Raw genomic sequence first — 24673 nt, forward strand, 5'->3', positions numbered from 1 at the left:
TAGTTAATTTGCATCACCCCCTAAAAAGAGGAGTAGCAGCATGCCATAAAGTTACAAATAATCTTTTAAAACTATTGCAGCAACTGCGAGCCAATATCCGAGAGATGGAGAAACTGTGTTTGCGGGTCCGACTGGAAGATAAACAAATTCTCCAAAGAATGATAAATCCAGTTAAAGAGGAAGCGTCATTTGCCATAAAAGAATTTCTACAACTCCATTCGGAATCTGCAGAAGAACTTAAAAGACAGTTTAATGAACAGGAGGACACCTCTTTGAAGTCTCCTCTAATCAGATCTGCGACGGTAGGAGGAGGTAGTAGAATTCATTTTTCTATGTACTGTATTGTGGTATTTTTATATTTGTTTTATGATAGTATATTTCCAGTGTTTTCTGACCAGATATTGTGGAAATAAATAGACGAGACTTCAGTTTGGTAAAATATTATTCTTATATGACGAGGTGAATTTTAATATAATTTTCAGATACCACAGTTTTCTCACTATATGTAGAATACAGATTATTTTACTGCACAGTTTATGTAGTTAATAAATGCTTCAATCAGCTATCCAAGGAAGAGGAAAAAATTGATAGGCTAATAAATGTAGTTAAGTAATGAGAGCACTAAATTGTGCAGTACAAGCAATCTTGGGGTTATTGTAGTTACATTTTCTTTTTCCATTGCTCTGTAATGGTAATCACTTAGTACATTTTTACTTAATTCATTATCTGTGAAATGATGAAAACAATTCTTATATCATCACCGAAAGCCTCAATCAGGAGGAGCAAGTGGAGTATAAAATGTCAGTTTACACAGAAATACACCTCTACCCCGATATAATGCGGTCCTCGGGAGCTAAAAATCCCTACCACGTTATAGGTGAAACCCTATTATAGCGGGGTAGCAGTGGCAGGGCTCCAGCGGTGATTTAAAGAGCCCCGGGCTCCAGCCACTGTGGGGAGCCTGGGCCCTTTAAATCGCCGGCCGAGCCCTGCTGCCACAGCTCTGGAGTAGCAGCGGCAGGGCTCCAGCGGTGATTTAAAGGGCCTGGGGCTCCCCGTAGCAGCCGCCCAAGCCCTGCTGCCGGAGCCCCTGGCTTACTGCGCAATATGCGAACCCATGTTATATCGGGTCGCGTTATATCGGGGTAGAGGTGTATATCTTCATGATTGGCAGTAAAGCAGTAAAAGTACCGGACCATTATATGAGGTTTTGAAAACACATTATACTACCTTATAGATCATCCAAGGATGGCCCTGGTTGCTACTGCTCTTCTCTGATACCTCTGCTTTCATGAAAACTGTATCTTTCACCTCTCTTGCATCCGACGAAGTGGGTATTCACCCACGAAAGCTCATGCTGCAAAATGTCTGTTAGTCTATAAGGTGCCACCGGATTCTTTGCTGCGTTTACAGATCCAGACTAACACGGCTACCCCTCTGATACTTTCACCTCTCACTCTTCCTTCCTTCCTTCCCCTATGAGCACCTTCTTGTCTCTTTTCACCCTCATTCTGTCCCACCTGCCCTTACACTTGAAGCCAAATCTGCAGTTAGCTGCTAACATCTGAATTGCAGTTGAGAAGGACTGACCATTAGAGTTAAACCAACACATCCTCATACAGAAAAGTTTGAAGCTTAATATTGGTTAAAATACTTCGCAAGTCTCACATTTTTTATTTAAAAAACATATTTTCAGTTAGTGGCCTCACAGAAAATCTTTCCTTTCAGGAAATTCCATGTAATCTGGCTGTTGTATTCATAAAGTGCTAATCTTCATGTCTCCTTGTTGTCATAGAAGTTCCTTCGATAGAGAATTGCACAGAGAATTGTGTGCAATGTCATTAGTAAGAGGGAAAGTCTTTTCACAACTAAGAAAAGAAGACAAAAATATATGCTAAACTGTAAAATATCTCTTTTTAAAAAAACAGGATTAGTATCTTGATCTGAATGACCTTCCTGTTTTTTAAAAAATGAGTCATTTTGGGTCATTGGTTAAAAACCAAGAAACCAATTAGAAATTTTGGGATGGCAAGCATAACCATAGGAAAATATTATGGGAATGACATACACTCACAAGTCAGCTCAGGAATGGAGTAGTTCACCTCACCTAAAATGAAACATATAAGCACACAGACAACTGAGTATAATTATATAGGATTTTAAAAAAAAGTTTGCATGAATATGAAAGCAGCTTTTTGAATTCATGGGGCAGCTGTAATATCATATTGCCAGTTCTTTTGTGATTCAAGGCTGCAGATCTGAAAGCAGATCTTAGCTGCTGATCTTACTCAATCAAAGAAACTTCCTTACACCCCACTTCTTTTTTGCATGTTGCTTCCAATCTGGCAGAGAAATGAAGAGTTTACAAATTCAAATAGCCCATTTAGGAGGCATGTCAAAGAAATGATACAGCCCTTTCCCTTTCCACCATCCCCCCATCTCAAGTCCAATAGGAGTTGAATTTAATTCCATTTTAAGCAAATGTTAACAAAAGGCGAGACTCCACTTTAAAATTACTAAAATTCTTTTTAACCAGCATATTGAATTTTCCAGAGAACTAGATTTTTATCTTGAGTGTAATGAAGTGTGAAGGTACTTTGTAAAGTATGCAGAAGTGTTTTTTTGTTACTGCAGTTCTGATGAGATGTTGTAGTTGATGTTGAGGAAGCACTTCTATTCTAAGCCCTATCACAATTGGGTTAGAATTTCCTAAAATACTAACTTCTGAATGTAAATTTCTCATTCAGTTTCAGCTCGCAGGTGTTTCCTCCTCCTCCTCTCCCTTTTTTTTTTTTTTTTTTTTGAAGTGGGAAGGGAAATATTGAAAAAAACCCAACTTTGGCCATTTAAGTTATCAGAAAATTAGAATAACACAACAGTGTCACTGGCTTTGCCCGTTACTTTGGGGTATGCTCATTTATTAGGGTTACTCTTCTGTGGGGGAGGGGGAGAATCTGTATTTCTATCAGTGTACTGCTTGTGTCACTTGTGTTCTTATACCGAGCTCTACTTCTCCATGCTGCAAGTTCTCTCCCAGTGAAGCTATCCTGCAGGACCTAGGTTCCCCAGGGCTCGGTTCTTCCAGCCCCAGAAGCAGACGAACACACACACACACACACATATATTAACAGAGTGCGTCTGAGAGGACCGGGTTAATCAGCGCTCCCAAGCTGACCCCTTATATGTCCCTGGAATCAGTAGGCTGGGTTGAGCAGCGTCTCCAAGCTGTCATCCTCATATGTCCCAGGTTCAGCACGTCTCTAGCCCCGCTTTCACGTTACAATTGTTCTGGCAGTAACCCACTTGATGAGCAAACCCCACATCATTTTTGGGAGCTGCAGGGATCTTTTAGCTTAGATACGAGGAGTGTTGCTGCAGAGTGAATGAGGAAACCAAAAAAACACCCACGAGTGGGTGAGGGGAGAGAGAGAGAGAGAGAAGCAACCAGCTTACTCATGAAAGTTATTTATTGCCAGGTAATAACCATAGGGGAGACAAACAAACAAAACAATTATAAAATAAATCTAGCTTAAACTTGATTATAAAAGTCAGGTTTAGAAAACTATAACTGATCACACAAGGCAGGGTCAGAAGGCTATACCGAGAGAGAGCTGGGTTCTCACCACTCCATGAAGTTTGAATCGATTGGGGGTCCCAGGTGGTAGTGGTAGCTGAGGGTCTGGAGTGCTGGAGTCTGGCAGAGCCCCCAGCATGATCAGTCAGGAGAAGATAAACTGATGCAGATTTTGGATCCAGGCATCAGAACACTTACTTGAGCATGGATAGGGGTTTTTGTAGAGAAACAACAATGGTTCAAGGGAGAACACTAGATTTGTTTATGTGTAAACAAGGGAGAATACCAAAGTTGTTTTGTTCAGGCTAGACAATGGCAGCTGATCATTCCTGGCTTTGGGCAGTGTTCCTTGGAGGGGGCTCACAGTGCAATTAGGGAGCTTCACTATTTTGGATACCAATAAAGGATTTATTACTAGAATGGGTCTGATAACTGCTGAGCTGGGTGTGTGCAGGCATGGGTTCATTAACATCTGGAGCAGAGATCCCCCATCATGCAATGCTTCCCTGCTTTTCTGGTCCCAGAGTTCCATGCGGTTCTTGCCTTGGAATCTCTGTTCTCCATGCTGTATGCTAATGGAGATGCCTCCTTGTCCCATCTTCCAATCAAATGAGACTGGGGGAGTTTCCTTAATTCTGTCATCCTTATCCCAGGGGTTTAGGTGTGTCTCACACTGCCTTTTCATTGCTTTTTGTCTTCTGATGCAGGTTTGGTTCAGAGGTGGGCGTGGGGGGGGGGGGTCTTTCATGAGTCAAACAGGCTGGATACTGTGCCCTGGTTCCCCAAGAACACAGAGCTGTTAGGTAATAACAGAGCCTTCTTATGAGGTGTGAAATACTCTTTAATGTGGAGAAATCATTAAAGGCTCTTTTTGTCACTTAAACGCAGTGGTGGGACATCCTAATCTGGTGCAGAATAGGTCAGCATGGAGGAGGCAAATGGGGGCAGGCCATTTTACTTAAGGGGTTTTTCCTCTGCCCACAGTTCTGCTTAGGAATCGTCTTTATTCTTGAATGACTGATAAACGGTTTTATTTAACAAGTATAAAATATGTAATGCTGGCTAAGGCCATGTATAGATTACAAACTTTGGTCGACCAAAGTTGATGTCAGTGTAAAGCCACTGCAGTTAGTATACTTAGCTGCTTGCATTGATGCTAAGTACAGTTCACCAGGGGTATGTATCCCAGTGTGCCACCCTCCAGTGCAATGCCTTTTGGGGAATTTTCACAATGTGGTGTTGGGTGCACACGACTCCTGCCGGGGGGCTGGGAGCAAAAGGTCAAGTTCCCATCATGCAACTTTCACTATCTCATAATGCCATGAGATGGTTATGACTAACCCATAATTTTTGTGCCTTTTTAAAATCCCACAAACTCACACAGCACTTGTCGCTATCCATCATCTCTATCAGGAGCCCACGCAGGTCTGCACTGTTGTCATTGATGCTGCAAATGCAGGACAAACAATCCTCCCGCACTTGCAGAGCTGCAGGAAGTACCACAGCAAAGGGGCACATGATAATTTCTTTGAGGACATTCTTTGATGGTAAACAGATTAGCAAAAGATCAGTCTTTATAGGGCTAAATTAATTTCTGGTACAATTCCAAAGAGAGCGACATCAGGGATGAATTTGGTCATTTAATATTTTTTGTTGGACTGTGCCTGATGCTGGGGGTTGCTTACCCCCCAGCGATTCACTGTTGCTTTATGGCCCAACGGCCCTGCTTGGGAATAGGGCTCTACACCAAGTGCTTGCGAGGCCACCCACTGCCTGCAAAGCAGCTGCGGGTGGTGCACAGCAGAGGCCCTGCCTTGCTGTCTTGCTACAGAATAAATAATGTTTTATCTGCTGCCCCCCTTCGCTGGAGGGAGGTAAGAACACAGGAGGCGGCAGTCCACCCAAAGCAAGTTACAGGAATAGCGTTCCAGCGACTGCTTTGCTGTAGCAAGGGGGAGAAGCAGTGTAGAGATGCACAGAACCTGGCCCTGCTCCCATGAAAGTCTGTGAAATGCACAGGAGCTTTGCCATTCACTTTAATGCCAGCTGCATCTCTCTGCTCCTGCATGCACACAGCAGAGAGGGGCACGGCCCTGCAGGAAATGTTCAGAAAGTTCAGCAAGAGGAGCAGCCGGAGCTCAGCAATGATGATTGAAGTATTAAATTGCTTGTTTAAAATGTATATAATGCCTTTTGTCTGGCAAAAAAAAAATTTCCCTGGAACCTAACCCCCCCCATTTACATTAATTCTTATGGGGAAATTGGATTTGCTTAACATGGTTTCACTTAAAGTCGCATTTTTCAGGAACATAACTACAACGTTCAGTAAGGAGTTACTGTATTTCCGTGGCAGAAAGCAGACAACTTTGGTCTGTTGCACCAATGTGAACTAAGTCACAGATGATTGGGAAGTTGTGTTTTTTCTATTTTTGTGTATTGCTGAGGCATTAATGTGTTATATGTGCTTTTATTTAAAGCTGGGGTACTTTCCTCATTTTCCCCAAACAGATATTTAATACTGCTGTTCCTTGAAAGGAATATTTTTTTACCAAATGTGTTTGTATGTACGTGTAGTACATCTGACACTCTGCACGGGGTGGTGATTATTGGAAGGATTAGATTTTTTGGAGAAATATTGGTAAGTGTCAATTTCATCGTACATTCAAACCGATGGAAAAATATTTCCATGGATATTCAGAATTTACAGATAGGTAAAGTTGTTTGAGAAATGTTTAAGGATATTTACATTGCATATTTTAATGTGATGTTGACAAATTGTGTTTTAATTTGTTTTAATTTAATGTAGGGGGGAGGGATAGCTCAGTGGTTTGAGCATTGGCCTACTAAACCCAGGGTTGTGAGTTCAATCCTTGAGGGGGCCACTTAGGGATCTGGGGCAAAAAAAAAAATTGGTCTTGCTAGTGAAGGCAGGGGGCTGGACTTGATGACCTTTCAAGGTCCCTTCCAGTTCTAGGAGATTGGTATATTACCAATTATTACCTTAACAGAGACGACTAAGGGGGGATATGATAGAGGTCTATAAAATCTTGACTGATGTGGAGAAAGTGAAAAGGAAGCGTTATTTACTCCTTCTCATAAGACAAGAACTAGGGGTCACTCAATGCAATTAATAGGCAGTAGATTTAAAACAAACAAAAGGAAGTATTTCTTCACACATCGCACAGTCAACCTGTGGAACTCTTTGCCAGAGGATGTTGTGAAGGCCAAGACTATAACAGGGTTGAAAAAAGAACTAGATAAGTTCATGGAGGATAGGTCCATCAATGGCTATTAGCCAGGATGGACAGGGATGGTGTCCCTAGCCTCTGTTTACCAGAAGCTGGTTATGGGTGACAGGGGGATGGATCACTTGATGATTACCTGTTCTGTTCATTCCCTCTGAAACAACCTGGCATTGGTCACTGTCAGAAGACAGGATACTGGTCTGGATGGACCTTGGTATGACCCAGTATGGCCCTTCTTATGTAACAATTATAAAGCTTTAACTTTTTGAATCTCAACAACTACTGTCATTAAATAATTGTCTGTTCCCCCACCCCCATAATTTCCTGTAACTGTGAACATTTAGATTGATAAAAATAGAAAGGAAGGCTTAACAATAACCATTGATATTATCTGTTGAAATTATATTAAAAAAAAATTAATTCTGCCAAGCATGAGACAGAGGTAAGGTGGGTGAGGTAATATCTCTTATGGCACCGACTTCTGTTGGTAGAAGAAACAAGTTTTTAAGCTTCACAGAGCTCTGCCTGAGATCAAGCCTAGTATAAGCAATCAAAGTACATTTAAATAACATTAAGGTCTGAATCACAGGGAATAACCACACTGTTTGCTACTGGGCAAACATTTAAACATTCAAGGTTGTTAGGCCCAAGATTTGCACTATTTTGAACCACCTTTTCCCCCCAGTACCGTGTATACGATGGGATATGTATATTTGTGCAATTCGTAAAAGCTGTTTTTGAAAGACTCTTGTGACACATGAAGGCGGGGGGACGGGGACGGGGGGAGTAGCTCCCTTTGATGGACACCCAGCCTGCCAGTTAGCTGTAAAATCCCCCTTGGTCTGTTCTGTGCTTGCTTTACCTGTAAAGGGTTAACAAGCCCACAGGTAAAAGAAAAGGAGTGGGCACCTGGCCAAAAGAGCCAATGAGAAGGTAGAACTTTTTTAAATTGGGAAAGAAACTTTCCCTTTGTCTGTTGTTCTCTGGCCTGCAGGGACACGGAGCAGTAATGCTGTAACCAGCTTTAAGCCAGGTATGATTATAGATTATCAGTTCATACCTCGAATCTACTTATCTGGAGCCTCAGATATGTAAGTAAAATTAGGGAATGTTTACTTAGATGCTATCAGGTTTATTTCTTATTTTGGCTTGTGGATCTCTGTGCTAACCTCTGATGCTTTTAACCTTTAAGCTGAATCCCCAAGAAAGCTATTTTGGGTGTTTAATTTTTGTTGTTGTTTTAAGATCTAACAAAAAGCCTAAGTTCCAGATATATTTTTTTCCTTTTTGTTTTTAATAAAATTTACCTTTTTTAAAAAACAGGATTATATTTTTGGTGTCCTAAGAGGTTTGTGCATGTTGTTTGATTAGCTGGAGCCACAGCTAATTTCCTTTGTTTTTCTTTGTCAGCTCTTCCCCTAGGGGGGTGGTGGGTGGTGAAAGGGCTTTAGGACACCCCACACGGAGGAATTCCCAAGTGCTCCTTCCTGGGTTCAAAGAGGCTTTTTTGCATTTGGGTGGTGGCAGCGTTTACCAAGCCAAGGTCAGAGAAAAGCTGTTACCTTGGGAGTTTAATACAAGCCTCGAGTGGCCAGTATTAATTTTTAACATCCTTGCGGGCCCCCACTTCCTGGATTCAGAGTGACAGAGTGGGGATTCAGCCTTGACAACTCTTATTTCAGTGATGGTTGCCTTCAAGATGGAATAATTTAAATCACCAAGCAGCAAACTTTAATTTAAATAATTGATTGTTTTGGATGTGTACGTTTTAGTTATTTTCCTAATGAAGGGTTTATTCTCATTGGTTGATAACCATTTAAACATTCTGATTTGTAAGCAAATACAGCCTTTACACAAAATTTGGTAATGTTTTGCTCACCAGCAGGACACACCATATCTGTACACATTAAAGCAATTCTATAGTTTGCCATACATCTATTCAGCTTCTTAATTTTGACTTTTTTTTAATGTTAGAAAATGTTGAGAGACATGTTTCTTATATACCGGGTAATAAATTTTTATTTGGGATTCCTGTCAAGCTGCATTTGGATGGAAATTGGAATTCAGTTAGAATGTACATTTTAAAATTGTTTTTTTGAGTTAAATAAAACCACCTTAAAAGTATTGGATACATAAGAAAAAAAGAAAGTGTATTAAAACATGTTTTGCATTTAAAAGGATCTGATTTATCAAAGGAAGTTTGAACTGTAGTTGATGAACTGACAGATTGTTTCTGGTCACCATAGGCCAGATTTTCAAATGCATTTGGGTGTCTAAAGAACAGATAGGCACCTAATCTATTCACACACTTTCAAAAATCCCATTAGGCCCCTAACTACCATTGAAATCAGTGGGCCTTGAAAGCAATAGGAGTCAGGTGCCTAACCTGCCTAGGTAGTTTTGAAAATCTGACTAGACCTAGCTGCATCTTTTGGTACCTAAATACCTTTGAAAATCTGGCCCATGTCCTTCATCTCCCACCTGGTTTTTATTCATAGAATGGCAGAGGAAAACAAGCCTTCCTGCTTTTTCAACTCACTATTCGTTTCTCAGTTTTGAATGAACTAGTCCAAAGGAAGATAATTTTCTTTGTGCACCTGCTACTTAAATTGAAACAAAAAATGACTGAGACAAAAGCTTTTCTGCACGACAGAAACTGGAACTTCTTACACGTTTGGAAAAAAGTAAATAACATGCTCCATTGTAAAGAGTGAAAATAATATAGATTCTTAATGCAGCACATGCCTTATGAACCTTGAGTTGACCTCAAAAGTTAGATGGTTTCCTCCTGATTCTGTAGATAATTAAAAAAGCAGCACCCTTTAACTCATTAAAATCTGAGGAAGGCTGATTGATACAACAGGCTTTTATTTAAATTTAAATTATTCTAATGGTTATAGTACATGTCGGTTGTCATAATTTAAAATTAAATTTCAAATAGGTTTATTGTTTAAAATCATGTAAATAAAAAAGATAATCAGCAAAAATCTAATTAAAATCTAACCTCAAAAGTTAGATGGTTTCCTCCTGATTCTGTAGATAATTAAAAAAGCAGCACCCTTTAACTCATTAAAATCTGAGGAAGGCTCATTGATACAACAGGCTTTTATTTAAATTTAAATTATTCTAATGGTTATAGTACATGTCGGTTGTCATAATTTAAAATTAAATTTCAAATAGGTTTATTGTTTAAAATCATGTAAATAAAAAAGATAATCAGCAAAAATCTAATTAAAATAAAAGATCTGATTTTTTAATTTTTTTTACAAACATTCCCTCTCCCCCTCCCCCGTTTTTATCCACCCTTGTGTGGTTTTGTATTATGATTTAAGACTTTTATATTACTGTAGTACCTAGTGTTCTCAGCCAAGTCAGAACTTCATTGTCCTAGGTGCTCTGCAAAATACAGTAAATGGCAGTCCATGCCCGAGGAGCTATGGGAAAGGCATGTAATCAATAAGGCTGCTCTATCTAACTGTTCTTTAATGTGTGGAAGGAAGAGAGAGTGCTTTAAGGCTTCCAGAGCAATATGCATGTTAATCAGAATGTAAATAAACTGCCTCCAACTTCATATAATCTCTGATACTTCTCTTTAATCCTTCAAAAGCAAGAAAATTTAGAGTTTAAAATTGACACTTCATCCCTTCCAATATGACTTGATATTATTGCAGAGGTGTCTGAAGCAGATAATACGGCAGAGCTAGTCATCTTACAGATCTCGGGAGCCCCTATTTATTGTTTGATGTGTATTTGTTGGAGATTTTTATTACAGCACAGAAATTCTTCTGCTGTACAGTGCGCTACTTCAGACGTGCCACACAAGTTGTATGATTAGGGAAACTGTGACCAAAAGGTTAAATGGCTTGATTTTTTTCAGAAGAGCTGGTTATTCACAACTCCAGGTAAAGCCAATGAGAACTTAGTGATCAGCATCTTTGAAAAATTGAGCCCTAAGTGACTTTCCCATGGCGACAAAGGGAAAGGTATCCAGTGTTGGATCCCAGACTGCTTCCTAGCTCCCTGCCTTGTGCTCAGATCACTAGGCCATGCCTCCTTCTAAAACTAAGTATTAATTTAGTTTTATTTCCACAGTTACGTTATATAAAAGACTTAATATGGAATTATTGAGAGAAGGGTAAAAAACTTAACATTAGGGGAATAAAAGAACTAGAGTTCACTATTATCATTGCTTTGAATAAAACCTGAATTTGTTATTAAGGTTTTGGAAGCATATTGTGTTCAGCCTCCGTTGTATCACTTACAAAGTACTGTTGACATAAGAGAAATACACAGGGTTCTGGTCGATTACTTTACTTTATAAAGTGACCTTTCTAGCTGTTCCTTGCAATACCATCCCATGTCTCCTTCTGCCACACATATGTGTTCCTTTGTATGTGTGTGTGTGTATATGGAGAGGACGGGGGGGAGGGAGGGGTGCAATATCTGTATTTGAGGAACCCTCTTCCATACTTCCAACCTTTTAAAAGCCCATTGTTGTTATCATGGTGCTGTTATCTACCTGGTCTTAGGGTTTAGAATTGAGCAACACTCTATTACTCTCTTATTAGCATTAGCAGGGTTTTATTGCTCTTCTTCTGCAGCAGCCATCCTTTCCTAGCTCCTGTTGGCTCAGAGTGGGAAAGATGGACTAGAAATGGTGCACTTAACCATAACTGTGTGCACCATCGCTCTCATTTCATGCATGATTTGTTTATATCTATCACAGATAAATTAAAAGTGCTTATCCTAGGCTTTTTTTTGCTAATTTTTAAAATACATAATCTATACAAAATTAATTAAACCTGAATTAAGCAGTATAATTTGATAGTTGTTTTCAGAACAAATCTGGAGAGTGTGTCTGTTCTAAGAACTATTTTTAATATTTCTTATATTTTTAATATTTTTTGGGAGAAGAACATTTTTTAAATAAGATCTGTGGTGTTCAGAATAGAACTTTGCTTGTATAAACTTTTTAGGGCTATTGTCTGGCTTGAACTGGGTCAATTGTCATGTTATCCTCAAGTAATATTAAGATATGAGAAGACAAATACTTTTTTGCAGCCTGTTTTCTAATTGAATACATGCGTTTATAAATACCATGTTTTCACTCAGAGCCTTTGTATAACACTGGAGCTGTGGACACTTCTCAGAGTTTTATCCAGATGTACTCCCCACTCCCTGAAATTCCTCAGGATGAAAATGCTGCTGAATCATGGGAAACTTTAGAAGAGGTACATTTGAGCTCCCTTATATTACCATTTAAGTTCATTTTCTTTAAGCAAATACATAAGAAATCATTTTTTATTTGTAGGACTTAATTCAACTCAGCCAGCTGGTGACTGACTTCTCTTTACTAGTCAATGTAAGTATTAATCTAAAACTCTAGATAAAGAATTGATAAAGACAAAGGCTGGGGGACTGGGTGGCTCAAATAATTGGTAAAGAGATAGTGGAGACTTTTGTCACTGATTTGAAGTCAGACTAAGTTGCTACTATTTAATGGCTGTTCAGCAGCCTAATATGAAATTGTCTCAGCCCACTTATTAGGGCACAGAAGTTGTATCACATTTTGCCCCTGTTAGTAGCTTCTGGAAAATGACAGTGACTGAATGGAGTCATAGAATGGTCCTTCCTAATCAAGATTTCAAGGCTGTGAGGGAAGTTTGCACTCTTGATCTCTGTGCTGTATCTCATGTATGGATAAATACTGTAGAGAACTCATGTTTCCAAGTCCGTCAATCTGGCACTTTCCACCAGTCTTAAATAATATGTACACATACGCGCACACATCCTCATGCATTTCACTAAAATATAGGTGCATGGGGGAGATAACAGTACAAAAGCTAGACCCAAACTCTTGGGCTTGGTTCTGCATTCCTTTTACATCTAAACCCCCACTAAAGTCAGATTCCCCCTTTTTTGGAAATCTAGTTTAAGAATAACCTTTGAAGAAGAAGAAAAATCAGTAGTGTGAGGATCAGGCCCCTGAGGTCAATAGATAAAACTTCCATTTTGTTAAGTGAGGAACAGGAACATGTGCTAATTTATTGGAGCTAAATGACCTTTAATCATCTAAGCTATTAATAACAGGGGTAAGGAATTTGCTTTACTATCCGCTGTCTATCTTGACAGTGACCATTTAAGAATGTTGTCATGTTACACTGCATTACTGTATTGAAAGCCCTCATGAGGTTTTCAGGATAAAGATTTACATTACATTCTTGAGTGAGTTTTAAGGTAGGCCCCCTCTTTACCCTTGGTTTCCAAGCACCATGTTGCAGCAATTAGGAGCATTCAATAGCACTGGCTTAACATGCTTAATTGCCTCACCATGAGGAGGTCTGTGAAGCTTGCTGAGGAATAACAGACACTAATGCTATTCTCTCTGTGTATCAACAGCTTCCATGCTGCATGGATCTTGACCATTGAGCCCTGTTGATTCTGATCCTGTCTAGGCAATTTTTCTTTATATCTTGAGTCCTCTTACTTCAAAGAAACTATTGCTAGCTGCTCCATAGTCTTTAATTTTTGCCAACACAGAAGCTGCTGATGGGGATAGTTTTCAATCCAAATTCCTTTGTTAGGTTCCCTTTGCATCATACTAACCATTAGAGAGCGTGAACATTAGAGCAGGAGGTACAACAGTTTTCCTACTGGGTTTCCACACATTCTCAGCATTTCAGGTTGTGGTGAGAAGGACAAGAGAGACTCCACTGAACAAGATTTGTGTTTTTGCTTACTTAGTCAGGACTTCAGGAAAGGATCTGAAGTTTCACCCACATTCCACCACAACATCTCATAGAAGAGAAGAAAGAAACTCTGTATGTGCACAAATGTGCCATCTATTCTATCTCCCACCTGCCTCATAATAGATTGTATATACACAGAAATTGTACTGATTTAATTTACATGTTTTTTAGAAATTGCTTGGTTAAATTGGTTCAACTCCCTTATGAGGATGCTTAAATTGGTTTGAGTGTCTTATAACAATTTAGGTTAAGTATAGGTTAAGTCAGTTAATGGTCAGCATCTCTTTCCATCTGGCTGTATGTGTAAAAACACGAGTGGAAACACTGTTTGGGTGCCCTCCAAACATGGCATCCTAGTCAGTTATCAGTGATTAAAACTATCGTTATTGGGTGCACATCTCAATACACAGGGTTTTTTTTTTAAGTGGAAAATTATGCACTGCTCATGCACAAAATGGGCTGACCTCCATACAGTGACTTCAGTGGAGGTTAGCGGGCTCAGCACCTTTGGAGGATTGATACCTATAGGATTTTCAGACACTTAATCTGTAACTTCATTATTTCTAAACCAGGACTTGAGCCATAACTGTGCATATGTGATGCTGTGATATTTTCTGGGAAAGCAGTCAAAGTAAGAGAAACAAGGTGGGAGATGGCGAGAGAGCAGGAGGAGGTGGAGACAGAACACCATCTTCTCAGGACTGTTGTTGCTCTTCTGTTAAAAGTGGCAGAGAAATATGAACCTTGAATGTGGCTGAGATACTGCTGTGGAGTGAAATACATATTGACAGTACCTTGCTGTTTTATTATGTGTTCCATCCAAGGATCTCAAAGCACTTTATGATGTCTGAAGACTCACAATACCCTTGAGAGAAGAGAAAGTATTATCTCTATTCCTTAAAACAGGGAAACAGCCTTGGTCTACACTACAAATTTAGGTCGAATTGCGCAGCATTAGATCGATTTAACCCTGCACCCGTCCACACGACAAAGCCATTTTTGTCAACGTAAAGGGCTCTTAAAATCAATTTCTGTACTCCTCCACTATGAGGGGATTAGCACTGAAATTGACCCTGCTGGGTCGAATTTGGGGTAGTGTGGACGCAATTCGACGGTATTGGCCTCCGGGAGCTATCCCAGAGTGCTCCATTGTGACCGCTCTGGACAGCAACTCAGATGCACTGGCTAGGTAGACAGGAAAAGCCCCGCGAACTTTTGAATTTCATTTCCTGTTTGGCCAGCGTGGCAAGCTGATCAGCACAGGTGACCAGGCAGAGCTCATCAGCACAGGTGACCATGGAGTCCCAGAATTGCAAAAGAGCTCCAGCATGGACCGAATGGGAGGCATCTGATCGCTGTATGGGGAGACAAATCCGTGCTCTCTGAACTCCATTCCAAAAGATGAAATGCTGAATATTTGAAAAAATCTCCAAGGGCGTGAAAGTTGTAACAGGGACCTGCAGCAGTGCTGCGTGAAATTTAAGGAGCTCAGGCAAGCCTACCAAAGAACCGGAGAGGCAAATGGCCACTCTGGGTCAGAGCCCCAGACATACTGCTTCTATGATGAGCTGCATGCCATTCTAGGGGGTGCCCCTACAACTACCCCACCCCTGTACTTCCCTCCTCCCCCACCCCTCCTGGCCTACCTTGGCAGTTATCCCCCCATTTGTGTGATGAATTAATAAAGAATGCATGAATTTGAAACAACAACGATTTTATTGCCTCTGCAAGCGGAGATCAAAGGTGGGAGGGGAGGGCGGTTGGCTTACAGGGAAGTAGTGAACCAAGGGGATGGGTTTTCATTGAGGAGAAACAAACAGAACTTTCACACGGTAGCCTGGCCAGTCATGAAACTGGTTTTCAAAGCTTCTCTGATGCACAGTGCACCCTGCTGTGCTCTTCTAACCGCCCTGGTGTCTGGCTGCGCATAATCAGCAGCCAGGCGATTTGCCTCAACCTCCCACCCGCCATAAATGTCTCCCCCTTACTCTCACAGATAGTGTGGAGCACACAGCAAGCAGTAATAATGATGCAAATATTGGTTTTGCTGAGGTCTAATCAAGTCAGTAAACTGTGCCAGTGAACTTTTAAACATCCAAAGGCACATTCTATCACCATTCTGCACTTGCTCAGCTTATAGTTGAACTGCTCCTTACTACTGCCCAGGCTTCATGAACCATGGGAGCAAGGGGTAGGCTAGGGTAGGTGCAACCACACAGCGCTGCTGACTGGGAGAACAGCCTGAGGCAGAAGCTGGCATGATATTCCAGGCAGGACTGAATCGCCATTAGACAAAACTTAAAGAAGAGAATGACCTGGAGTCATTTCCATTTTTGTCCAGGTGCCCCCAACCGACCTCACTGAGGTCGGCCAGGAGCACCCATGTCTGCCCGGGCGCCTCTGACCAATCTAATCGAGGTCGGCCAGGAGCACCCATGGGACAACGACAACGGTTAGCAGGTGTATTCCACTGTCTGCCATCCGCAAGGCAAGGCAAGGGGATGCTGCTGTGTAGTACTGCAGTACTGCGTCTGCCAGCAGCACCCAGGAGACATGTGGTGACAGTGAGCTGAGCGGGCGCCATGTTTGCTGTGGTATGTCATCTGCACAGGTAACCCAGGAAAAAAGGCGAGAAATGATTTTTTGCCGTTGCTTTCATGGAAGGAGGAAGGGGAGGGCCTGACGACATGTACCCAGAACCACCTGAGACAATGTTTTTGCCCCATCAGGCATTGGGAGATCAACCCAGAATTCCAATGGGCAGCGGAGACTGCGGGAACTTTGGGATAGCTACCACAGTGCAATGCTCTGAAATTCGATGCTAGCCTCGGTACTGTGGACGCACACCAGCGACTTAATGCGCTTAGTGGGGACCCACACAATCGACTGTATCAAATTGATTTCTGAAAAATCGACTTCTATTAAATTGACCTAATTTTGTAGTGTAGACATACCGAGTCACAGAAGTTTCCCAGGGTCTCGAAGCCTGTGACAGAGCTTGGACTATAAACTCGGCGCCTGATTCCCACTTAATCACAAGACCATCAATTCCCATTATACACATGGCTTATTACGTGAATTATGTCATATGTTGTAAGAATCTACCTATTCCTGTACCTGCTGTTTTGTTAAACCGTAATTAAGAAAAATGAATTTCTGTGGTGTCTAGTGCTACGGAGGCTGGAAAGGCATGGGTGTTTGCCACAGACATTCATTACCCCACGTCTGACAGAACTGTGCTCAGCTATCGCACTAGAAAGAGTAAAACAAAGCTTGTTCTGAACAGAGATCTTAAATTCAGAACATTTAAAACTGTATGCTGGACAGCCCGTTGTGCTTTGTGACGGAATGAGGCTGGGGTCCTGCTGCGGTTTACAAATGAGGGGAAGAAGTATCTCATTTCCAAACAGCAGCTGAGGGAGGCTGCTCACCGAAAGCTCAAGGGGGCTCACAGTCAGAGTGTGACTGACTGGGGAAAGTGGAGCATTTTTGCATAAGTTAAACAAACATAAAGCATAGGATGGGTGTGCAATTTCAGTGTTTTCAGCAAAGTCGTGAGAATAGATCTGTAGAGTTATGTTAACGTAATATAGTTTCATAGGTAAAACATGGCTTTTGGGATTTCTTTAATCCATCAATGAAATGCCTTGTACCCTCTTTTATTAGAAAAGGAATTGTTTTGAGTATGAAACTCGGCATGAAGCATAAATGCTTGTTTGGATTTATTGGATTTTTCCCTGAGATGCAAATTCATCCATTCATATAACAGTAGATTAAATAAGAATACATTTTAGTTTGCTCTTTCTTTAACCGTATCAATACTCTGTATAATAGCACTCCATTTTATTACCTAATAGTTAAATTCCTTTTTGTAAGTGGTTTTGTACTTTTAGCTTGGTTTATCAGATGCTATTAATGAACTACCATTAAGGCTGCATGGCTACAGTGTGTAGCAGATGAAAGCTGCTGTGGGGCCCTGATTACAGGCATTAAAATAGTGTGTATTGGCTTACTGCTGCTTCCCAGCAGGTAACCTCACTCATAATTCCTTTGCATCTAGTCTCAGCAGGAGAAGATTGACAGGATTGAAGACCATGTCAACAGTGCTGCTGTGAATGTTGAAGAGGGAACCAAAAACTTGGGGAAGGTAGGGCTCTATTCCCGCTGGTGAATCAATGGTACTCTGCCTCCCAGCAATCTTCTGTATTAACCCAATTGATCTGCCGTCTTTAATGCTGAGGGAACCAGCAATTAAGGAAATAAGGAAGAAATGACACATAGGTAGTGAAAAAAATCAATCTCTTGTAATGTTCTATTACATCCAGTCTGCCAGAAAAGAATTGCTCTGGCCTAAAGCCTCATTATAAGGCTGTTCTGCTGCTTCTTTCAATGGAATACCTGCAAAACCAGGCAGCAGAGTGTTAAATGATTGGCTCATAAGAGTCAAATGAGTGTGAAATGAAAGGATACCTGGGACACATGCTGCTGTGATACTAAACCACATTTATATCACTAATAGTTGTTAACAACCCACAAATATAGCATCAGCACGTTACTGGAAAGTTTCTGGGCAGATTACAGTTCTTACATTTGTTTTAATTATGTAGGCCAGACAGTGGAATATTATATTGCAAATATTATCAACCAATAGCAATTAAAATGATCTGTTTTCCTACTACACATATGGGATAGCTCAAGTTTGAAGCAGTTAGGGCACATTCTCCCTTACTGTGGAATAGTGTATTTTAAAAAAAATGTAATTTGTAAGGTTTATTTATGAACCGAGAATTAGGGGTGTATTGCCAAGAGTAATGAGGGGAAAATGCACATCACCACAGGTGTGTGTTCTAAACAGACTTTTTTTTTTTTACAGGCTGCAAAATATAAGCTGGCAGCTTTGCCTGTGGCAGGTGCACTCATCGGTGGAGTGGTGGGGGGTCCTATTGGTCTCCTCGCAGGCTTCAAAGTGGCAGGAATTGCAGCTGCACTTGGTGGTGGGGTATTGGGCTTCACAGGTGGAAAATTGATACAGAGAAGAAAACAGAAAATGATTGAAGAGCTCTCTTCCAGCTGTCCAGACCTCCCTAGCCAAAGTGACAAAAAATCCAGCTGAAGTAAGATTTCACTATGACTAGGACTGGAAATAATAGTTCCAGTGATGACAACAAATATGCAATCTTCACTTTGAACATAAGTCTGTCGAGGGGTGAAGTGGAAGGTGAGATAAGTACTGTCAGTCCTGTAATTTTGAAAGCCGTAAGGAATATATTTTCATCATCAAGAAATATGCAGCCCTAATGAATAATGGGTTGTGTGCCAAATTCACCCCTTATTTTGTGTGATGATACTGGAGTGGGTTTAGTTGAGAATCCAGAACAAATAATGAAAGGCTTTGAAGCATTCTTACTAGAAAAACTGAGGGGTCCTAAGGTCTGGAGCACTTTTATTAAGTGATTTCAAAGATTAGTACACTATTAGTACTCCTCTCTGTCTTTTAAACGTCACATTTTGGTTCAAAAGTTAAAAATGACCTGGTTTTACTCTTCATTTGTTTGTATGCCCAAGCCCTCATACAGTCTGGTGTGGCTGTCTTTGCTCAGCTAAACAGATGCACAGACTGGCAATGGGGCCTGAGGGTTAAGGTTAAATCGCATTGTTTCAGCTGTGGTGAAAGCTTAAGTAAACCCAGCTCCTGCTTGCATTATCGAACTCAACCAGAGTCGTGGTGCTGCTGCCCTCCCTTTCCAGAGCACTACATTCACTCTGCTCTTTTTAAAGAAAAGTCTTTTTTTTTCTTTCTTTTTTATCCATGTCTTCCAAATCCAACTTCTTCCCCCGCCTCCCCCCAATCCAGGCCCTTCTCTCCCTCTTCAAACAGCCAAAAACAAAACAACACTCCGGGGGATTGTTTGTGCTAGGAGAGGTAGCATTCCTTGACTGTTCTCTTCCCAGCCTGGCATTGAAAGCTGCTTTGTGGGGTTAATCCCCCCTCCTGTTTAAGAAGCACCTTGCTCAGGTGCTCTTCTCCCTTTTTCCTCCATGTCTTGTTCACAGCCTGCCTCCATCAAAACAGTGGTGGGACAGGACAGAAGATCATTCAACAAAAACATTGGCTGCTGTTTATAGCAATGTCAACTCATCAGTCCTTTATTCCCATTCCACCTATTCAGCGAGGCTGTAGTGGGGATTTAATGTCACTTTGTGACCTACAACCATCACATCTGGAAGACAAAGGACTGTGAAGTTGGCAATCTTGATGAACTCACCAGTAACTTGTCAAGTGGTGACATCATTAAGTGATCTTATCACAGTTTCAGTAATGTTGATGTAGTTCAGATGTGGTGGGTTCACCTAATGCTTATGTATGGCCTGGTCAGGTATGCTTCTTGCTCTCTCCAGCCACACAGCTGTTTAGTTCTTTCTTCAGTTTCCACTGGATAACTTCTGCCAGGCTGAATTCTTTACTCTTAGTAGACTTTTAGCTCAGTATAGCATTCCTCCAGGACTCAAGGTTTGCTGGTGTTCTTCATAGTGTTCTTGCTCACAAGCTGCCAGTATGGGTAGTTAGCTCTTTTCCTAGCCTGTGATACTGTCTTCCTCTGGAGATCTGCTATTCATTTATCCTGTTTGCTTGATTTTCACTTGGACCTCTCTGCACCTCCCATCTTTAAATATATGGCTTTTAACAAGTTTTTAATTTCACCCAGCCCTGGATAGTCAATAGTGGCAATCTGTGTTTGCCACCCCCATTCCAGCACTGCTGTTAGAGTCTTGTGGGAAAACACAGGCTATGCCATTGCTTCTTTAAGATCTCAAGTGGTCTCATCTTCCTGAGACCTGTTTGACTGTACAAAATAAACCTCTAAAAAAATGGTTACTTAAGTGGAGTTTTATTACACAATGTTGTTCGGTTTTCCATAGCCCAGCAGGGAATTGCCACTGCATCACATTTAACAAAAAAAAAAAAATGGAGCTCCGCTGCAACCCAGGATTTGGCACAGTCTGTGGAAATAATTGTCTTCTAATGGTGGGATTATGGGTTTTGGTGCCTAAATATTGTAAGCAACTGTTCGTTTGAGCACAAGTTTCCTGTATAGGGTATTTCTTTCTTAATTACATAATTTATTAATTACATGTAAAATAAAAATGTGAACCCAAATGTGCAGCTGTTCAGATGTCTCTTAAGTAAGACTTTGCTTCCCTGAGCCTGTGTACACAAGAATGGTTTTCACAAGTAATCACTAAAATATAAATTGACAAAACTGCATAGTAGAAGCTAAAGTGCCTACATCTATAGAGGGCAGACAGAGGGCAAAGGACCTCCTGAGTCATCTAGCTCATTTGCTCATGACACAAATACTTTCTTTAAATGCATGAACTGTGCCTCTAAACACTGCTGGTAGACTTGTAATAACTGTTACACTAGGCTGTTTCCTTCCTTATCTAATAGTCTTTACCTTTAAACTTTTCCTAAATTAACTAAAAGCCATTGTTTGTTGTAGGACTGTCATGGGACACACATACTTTCCTTCCGTACACTACGGAACTACTACATACTATTTTACGTGGGATGAAAATTTGATGAAGGTGTGGTAGCACCGTAACAGCCTGTAGCTATAGAACTGTAGTCTTTTTGCACCACACTATTCATTGTACTGTTGCATACAAACTCAGTTTAATAGGTTCTCACTTTATGGCCAAAATTATTCATATTTTTAGAAGCAGCAAAATGCAGTAAACAAAGTATTTTCATTACATTTTGTATGCACGCAGAACTTAGAATACTGTTAAACCTGCAACACTATTGGATTATAAACATTGACGGGGGGGAGGGGAAGAGTTTATTTGCGTAGAAGGAAAAAAGTGGGCTCCCTTGCAGTAGCCAAACAAACATTTAATTTTCCATGGACACTAAGAAATATCTGGAATACAAGCCAGGCACTTCCCCCGCAGACTAAATAAGCGTTTTTGCCTTCGTTTTCTGAAGAGGGGTATTATTTTTATTTAGAGTGGCATTGTGTATTTCCTTTACAGAAGCTAATGGATTACTACTGTTTTCAAGTAATTATTTTAGTAATGCAAAACAATAGTCTGTGTATTAATATTTAAAACAACCTTTTGTTGAATTAGGAAAGTATCATTTGCTATTGTCCTCACTTGAGGAAAATATCTAAACCACTGAAATGTAATGGTGGATGGACACAGTGTCTGAAGTGTTTTTCATCACATTGTGTATCTGCATAGAGGCTCACCACACTATGCTCTATATTAATGTTGAAATTCAGAAGTGTGCATAACTAGTGTCATCTATGTGGTGCCTTCTATGCATGTTACCTGTGCTCAGCCACCTCCATGTTCAACTATCCACTGAAGAGCAACTTGTGCAACGTTGCTTATAGACCATGTAATTGATGTGTACAGACAGTATTGTTTCCCCTTCTCCTTAACACTGAGTGCCTGACCTTGGGGTTAGGAGCTCTTGAAGGCAGGCTCTCTGCTTCTTCTTTGGTTATGGTAGCACCTATGACCTGTGTGGCATTTTCTAGCCAAAGTATAACAGCAGCATTGCCAACAGAGGTTTAAAAAAAAATACTCAACCAGATTCATGAGGGTTTGGGCTACTGTGTTTACTGCACAGAGGATGTTGGACTACAGGGTTGCTATATACTGAAGTGACACAAGCACATACTTAGTGCAGGTAGCTCATGTGCCTCATACCTCAGTACAGCAGCTCCCAGCCAGTAGCACAGCACCAGAACCATTATATAGAGAAAACATACCGGAACATTGTGGAAACCGTGAATGGAGGGTAGACTCCCCCTAGCTAGGATCTACTTTCTGACCATCTGTATTATTCCTCACAAAGGAGACGGTGATACCAAAGCAGAAGCCAGGGGACAGAGGATTTAGTTAGCAGTAGTGATATCTAGGGCTGTCGCAACCAGGAGAAGCATTTGGTGACTTCACTACAAGGGAGGGGAAGGATCTCACAAAACTTCCAGTGGTAGGCAAGGGTTTGCACTCATGCTACATATCAGTAATAATCACATAGAAAGGTAGAGGAGAGTAGGAAAAAATTTAGGGTCAGGACTGCTGGGGTAGTGCTCACTGAAGTGCACTGGAGAAATACAGGGTCTCCTCAACAGATAACTTCAGAAGTTCCAAAGTTTTTTGAGAAGGTGGTATAAATTTATGAGGCAAGGCATCTGTGGTGAGTGAGTTTGGGGAGAAGCAGAACTTATTCCAAAAAAACTTAACCAAAGTGGAACTAGGTGACTGGTACAGAAAATTGTAAGCTGCACAAATGAGAAAAACAAAAATATTAAAACACCATTCTGTAAATCAACAGGATGCCTTTTAGGTGGAATATGGTGTTCAGTTTTGGTGACTCATCTAAAATATCAGACATAAAAGGGGATCAAACTGACAATGAAAATTATTAGCTGAAGAGAAAAACTTCCATTTGAGGAGGTATTGAAAAGAGTAGGGCTGTTTAGAGAAGAAACATGAGGGATATAAAAGAATACTACAGAACAGGTAAATTGGCAGCTCCTATTTACCCTGACTAATACAAGACTAAAGGAACATTCAAGTAACCTGACAGGCAAACCTTAGAACTGATAGAAGGGAACACTTTTGCCCTCTTAGAGAGTGCATAATTCACCTGTGGAACTGACTGCCACTGAGCCCAAGAGCTTAGTGGGATTCAGACTAGGTACAGATTTCTAAAGAAACATTCATTGTTACATTAGGTAGGCTAAAAGTAAATCTCATAAGTCAACCACTAACTGCCTGGCATTAGGAAGTAAGGGCTACATTCCAAGAGGAGACCTTAGGCATTATACCACTTAATTCCTAGGTGCCCTGCTGCCCAGGGAAAAGCACAGCCCCAAGTTAGGGCCCCCAGCCCCCTACACTGTATGGGGCAAGTTAGGCACCCAAGAAAGGTGGCCACAGAAGTCCCGCTGAGGAGGGAACCACCTAAGCCAATAGGAAATTCATGACTATGGCAAGGACTTAGGCCCCAGATCCCGAAAGGGACTTATGCACCTATCTCTTAGGGATTCACAGCCACAAACCCTCTCCTGGAGTTAGGCACCTAAGCAAGGGCAGCCCTTGCTTGTGAAAAACCAGAGACACACTGATCATAGCCAGAGGACCTATGTTTAGGGCACCCACCTGGGAGTCACGTCTTGCTCCAAAACAGGGATTTGAACCCTAGTCTTCCATCTCCCAGCTGAGTACCCTAACTTCCAGACTATTGGCTATTCTTTCCTGGAGTGTACCACAGAGTTCCTGTGTGATGCTAGGCAAGTCACTTAGTAACCACTTGTGAAAAGTTCATTAACTGGGTGTTCTTTATTTTCTGGGTGCCTGAGTTGAGATGTTGGAGTCTGATTTGCAGAAGTGCTGCACCTTCAACAGCTACAGCCAATGGGAGCTCTGCTTTGAACATATGAAGTGCTACATAATACCAAGTCTCTCAAAAATCAGGTGCTGTATGTCACAATAGGCACCCCACATGACAAGATCCTTGACCTTAACCCCTGGGTCTCAGTACTCCATCTATAAAATGAGGATATCATCTCTTCATCCTACATGGATATTGTGAAAATAAGCTTTGGGAAGCTTTCAGATACTATAGTGATGAGTACCATAGAAAAGCCCCTGAGAAAAATAATTCTGGCTTCAGAGTAGGGATTATAGAGTAGGCAGTAAGTATGGCCTCGTGCCAGATTTGTTTAATCCCCATTGTCCAAATACTGACTAGAGGCTCATTAATTGAACACCATCCATCCTGTGCAATGAATGAGGCAGGGTTCAGTAGAAAAAAATAGTATGTGATCATGTAATTCAAGACTATCATACTGCATGGGCAACCTTAATTCTGGCCTTTCTGAACTTTTGAGTGCGTGATTTTGCAACCTTAAGATGTTCCTTTAACTTAGCTTTTTATGTGCAACAGTATTAAGTGCTCAGGATCATGAGAAAAGTTGCAATATAGATATATCATTAATCATCTTAATTTTCCCACATGATACTTTTAACAGTCATGCTTGTTTACTCATGCAAATTTCATCTGTACAGTAAAATACCACACAAGA

At 40.9% G+C, this 24673-nt stretch overlaps 1 protein-coding gene across 4 annotated transcripts in view; it reads left to right on the top strand.

Moving 5' to 3' along the window:
* STX17 (syntaxin 17) overlaps positions 1 to 21008 on the top strand; it is an 86657-nt gene extending 65649 nt beyond the window's left edge. For all 4 annotated transcript variants that reach the window (XM_039526297.1, XM_039526298.1, XM_039526300.1 and 1 more), the window contains exons 4-8: positions 81 to 312; positions 11932 to 12050; positions 12131 to 12181; positions 17629 to 17715; positions 18442 to 21008. In XM_039526297.1, the coding sequence (XP_039382231.1) occupies positions 81 to 312; positions 11932 to 12050; positions 12131 to 12181; positions 17629 to 17715; positions 18442 to 18681 (729 nt within the window). In that variant the 3' untranslated portion in view covers positions 18682 to 21008. The remainder of the gene's footprint in view (positions 1 to 80; positions 313 to 11931; positions 12051 to 12130; positions 12182 to 17628; positions 17716 to 18441) is intronic.
* The last annotated feature ends 3665 nt before the right edge of the window (positions 21009 to 24673 follow it).

This window comes from Mauremys reevesii, linkage group 2 (genome assembly GCF_016161935.1).
Source record: "Mauremys reevesii isolate NIE-2019 linkage group 2, ASM1616193v1, whole genome shotgun sequence".
Lineage (NCBI taxonomy): Eukaryota > Metazoa > Chordata > Testudines > Geoemydidae > Mauremys > Mauremys reevesii.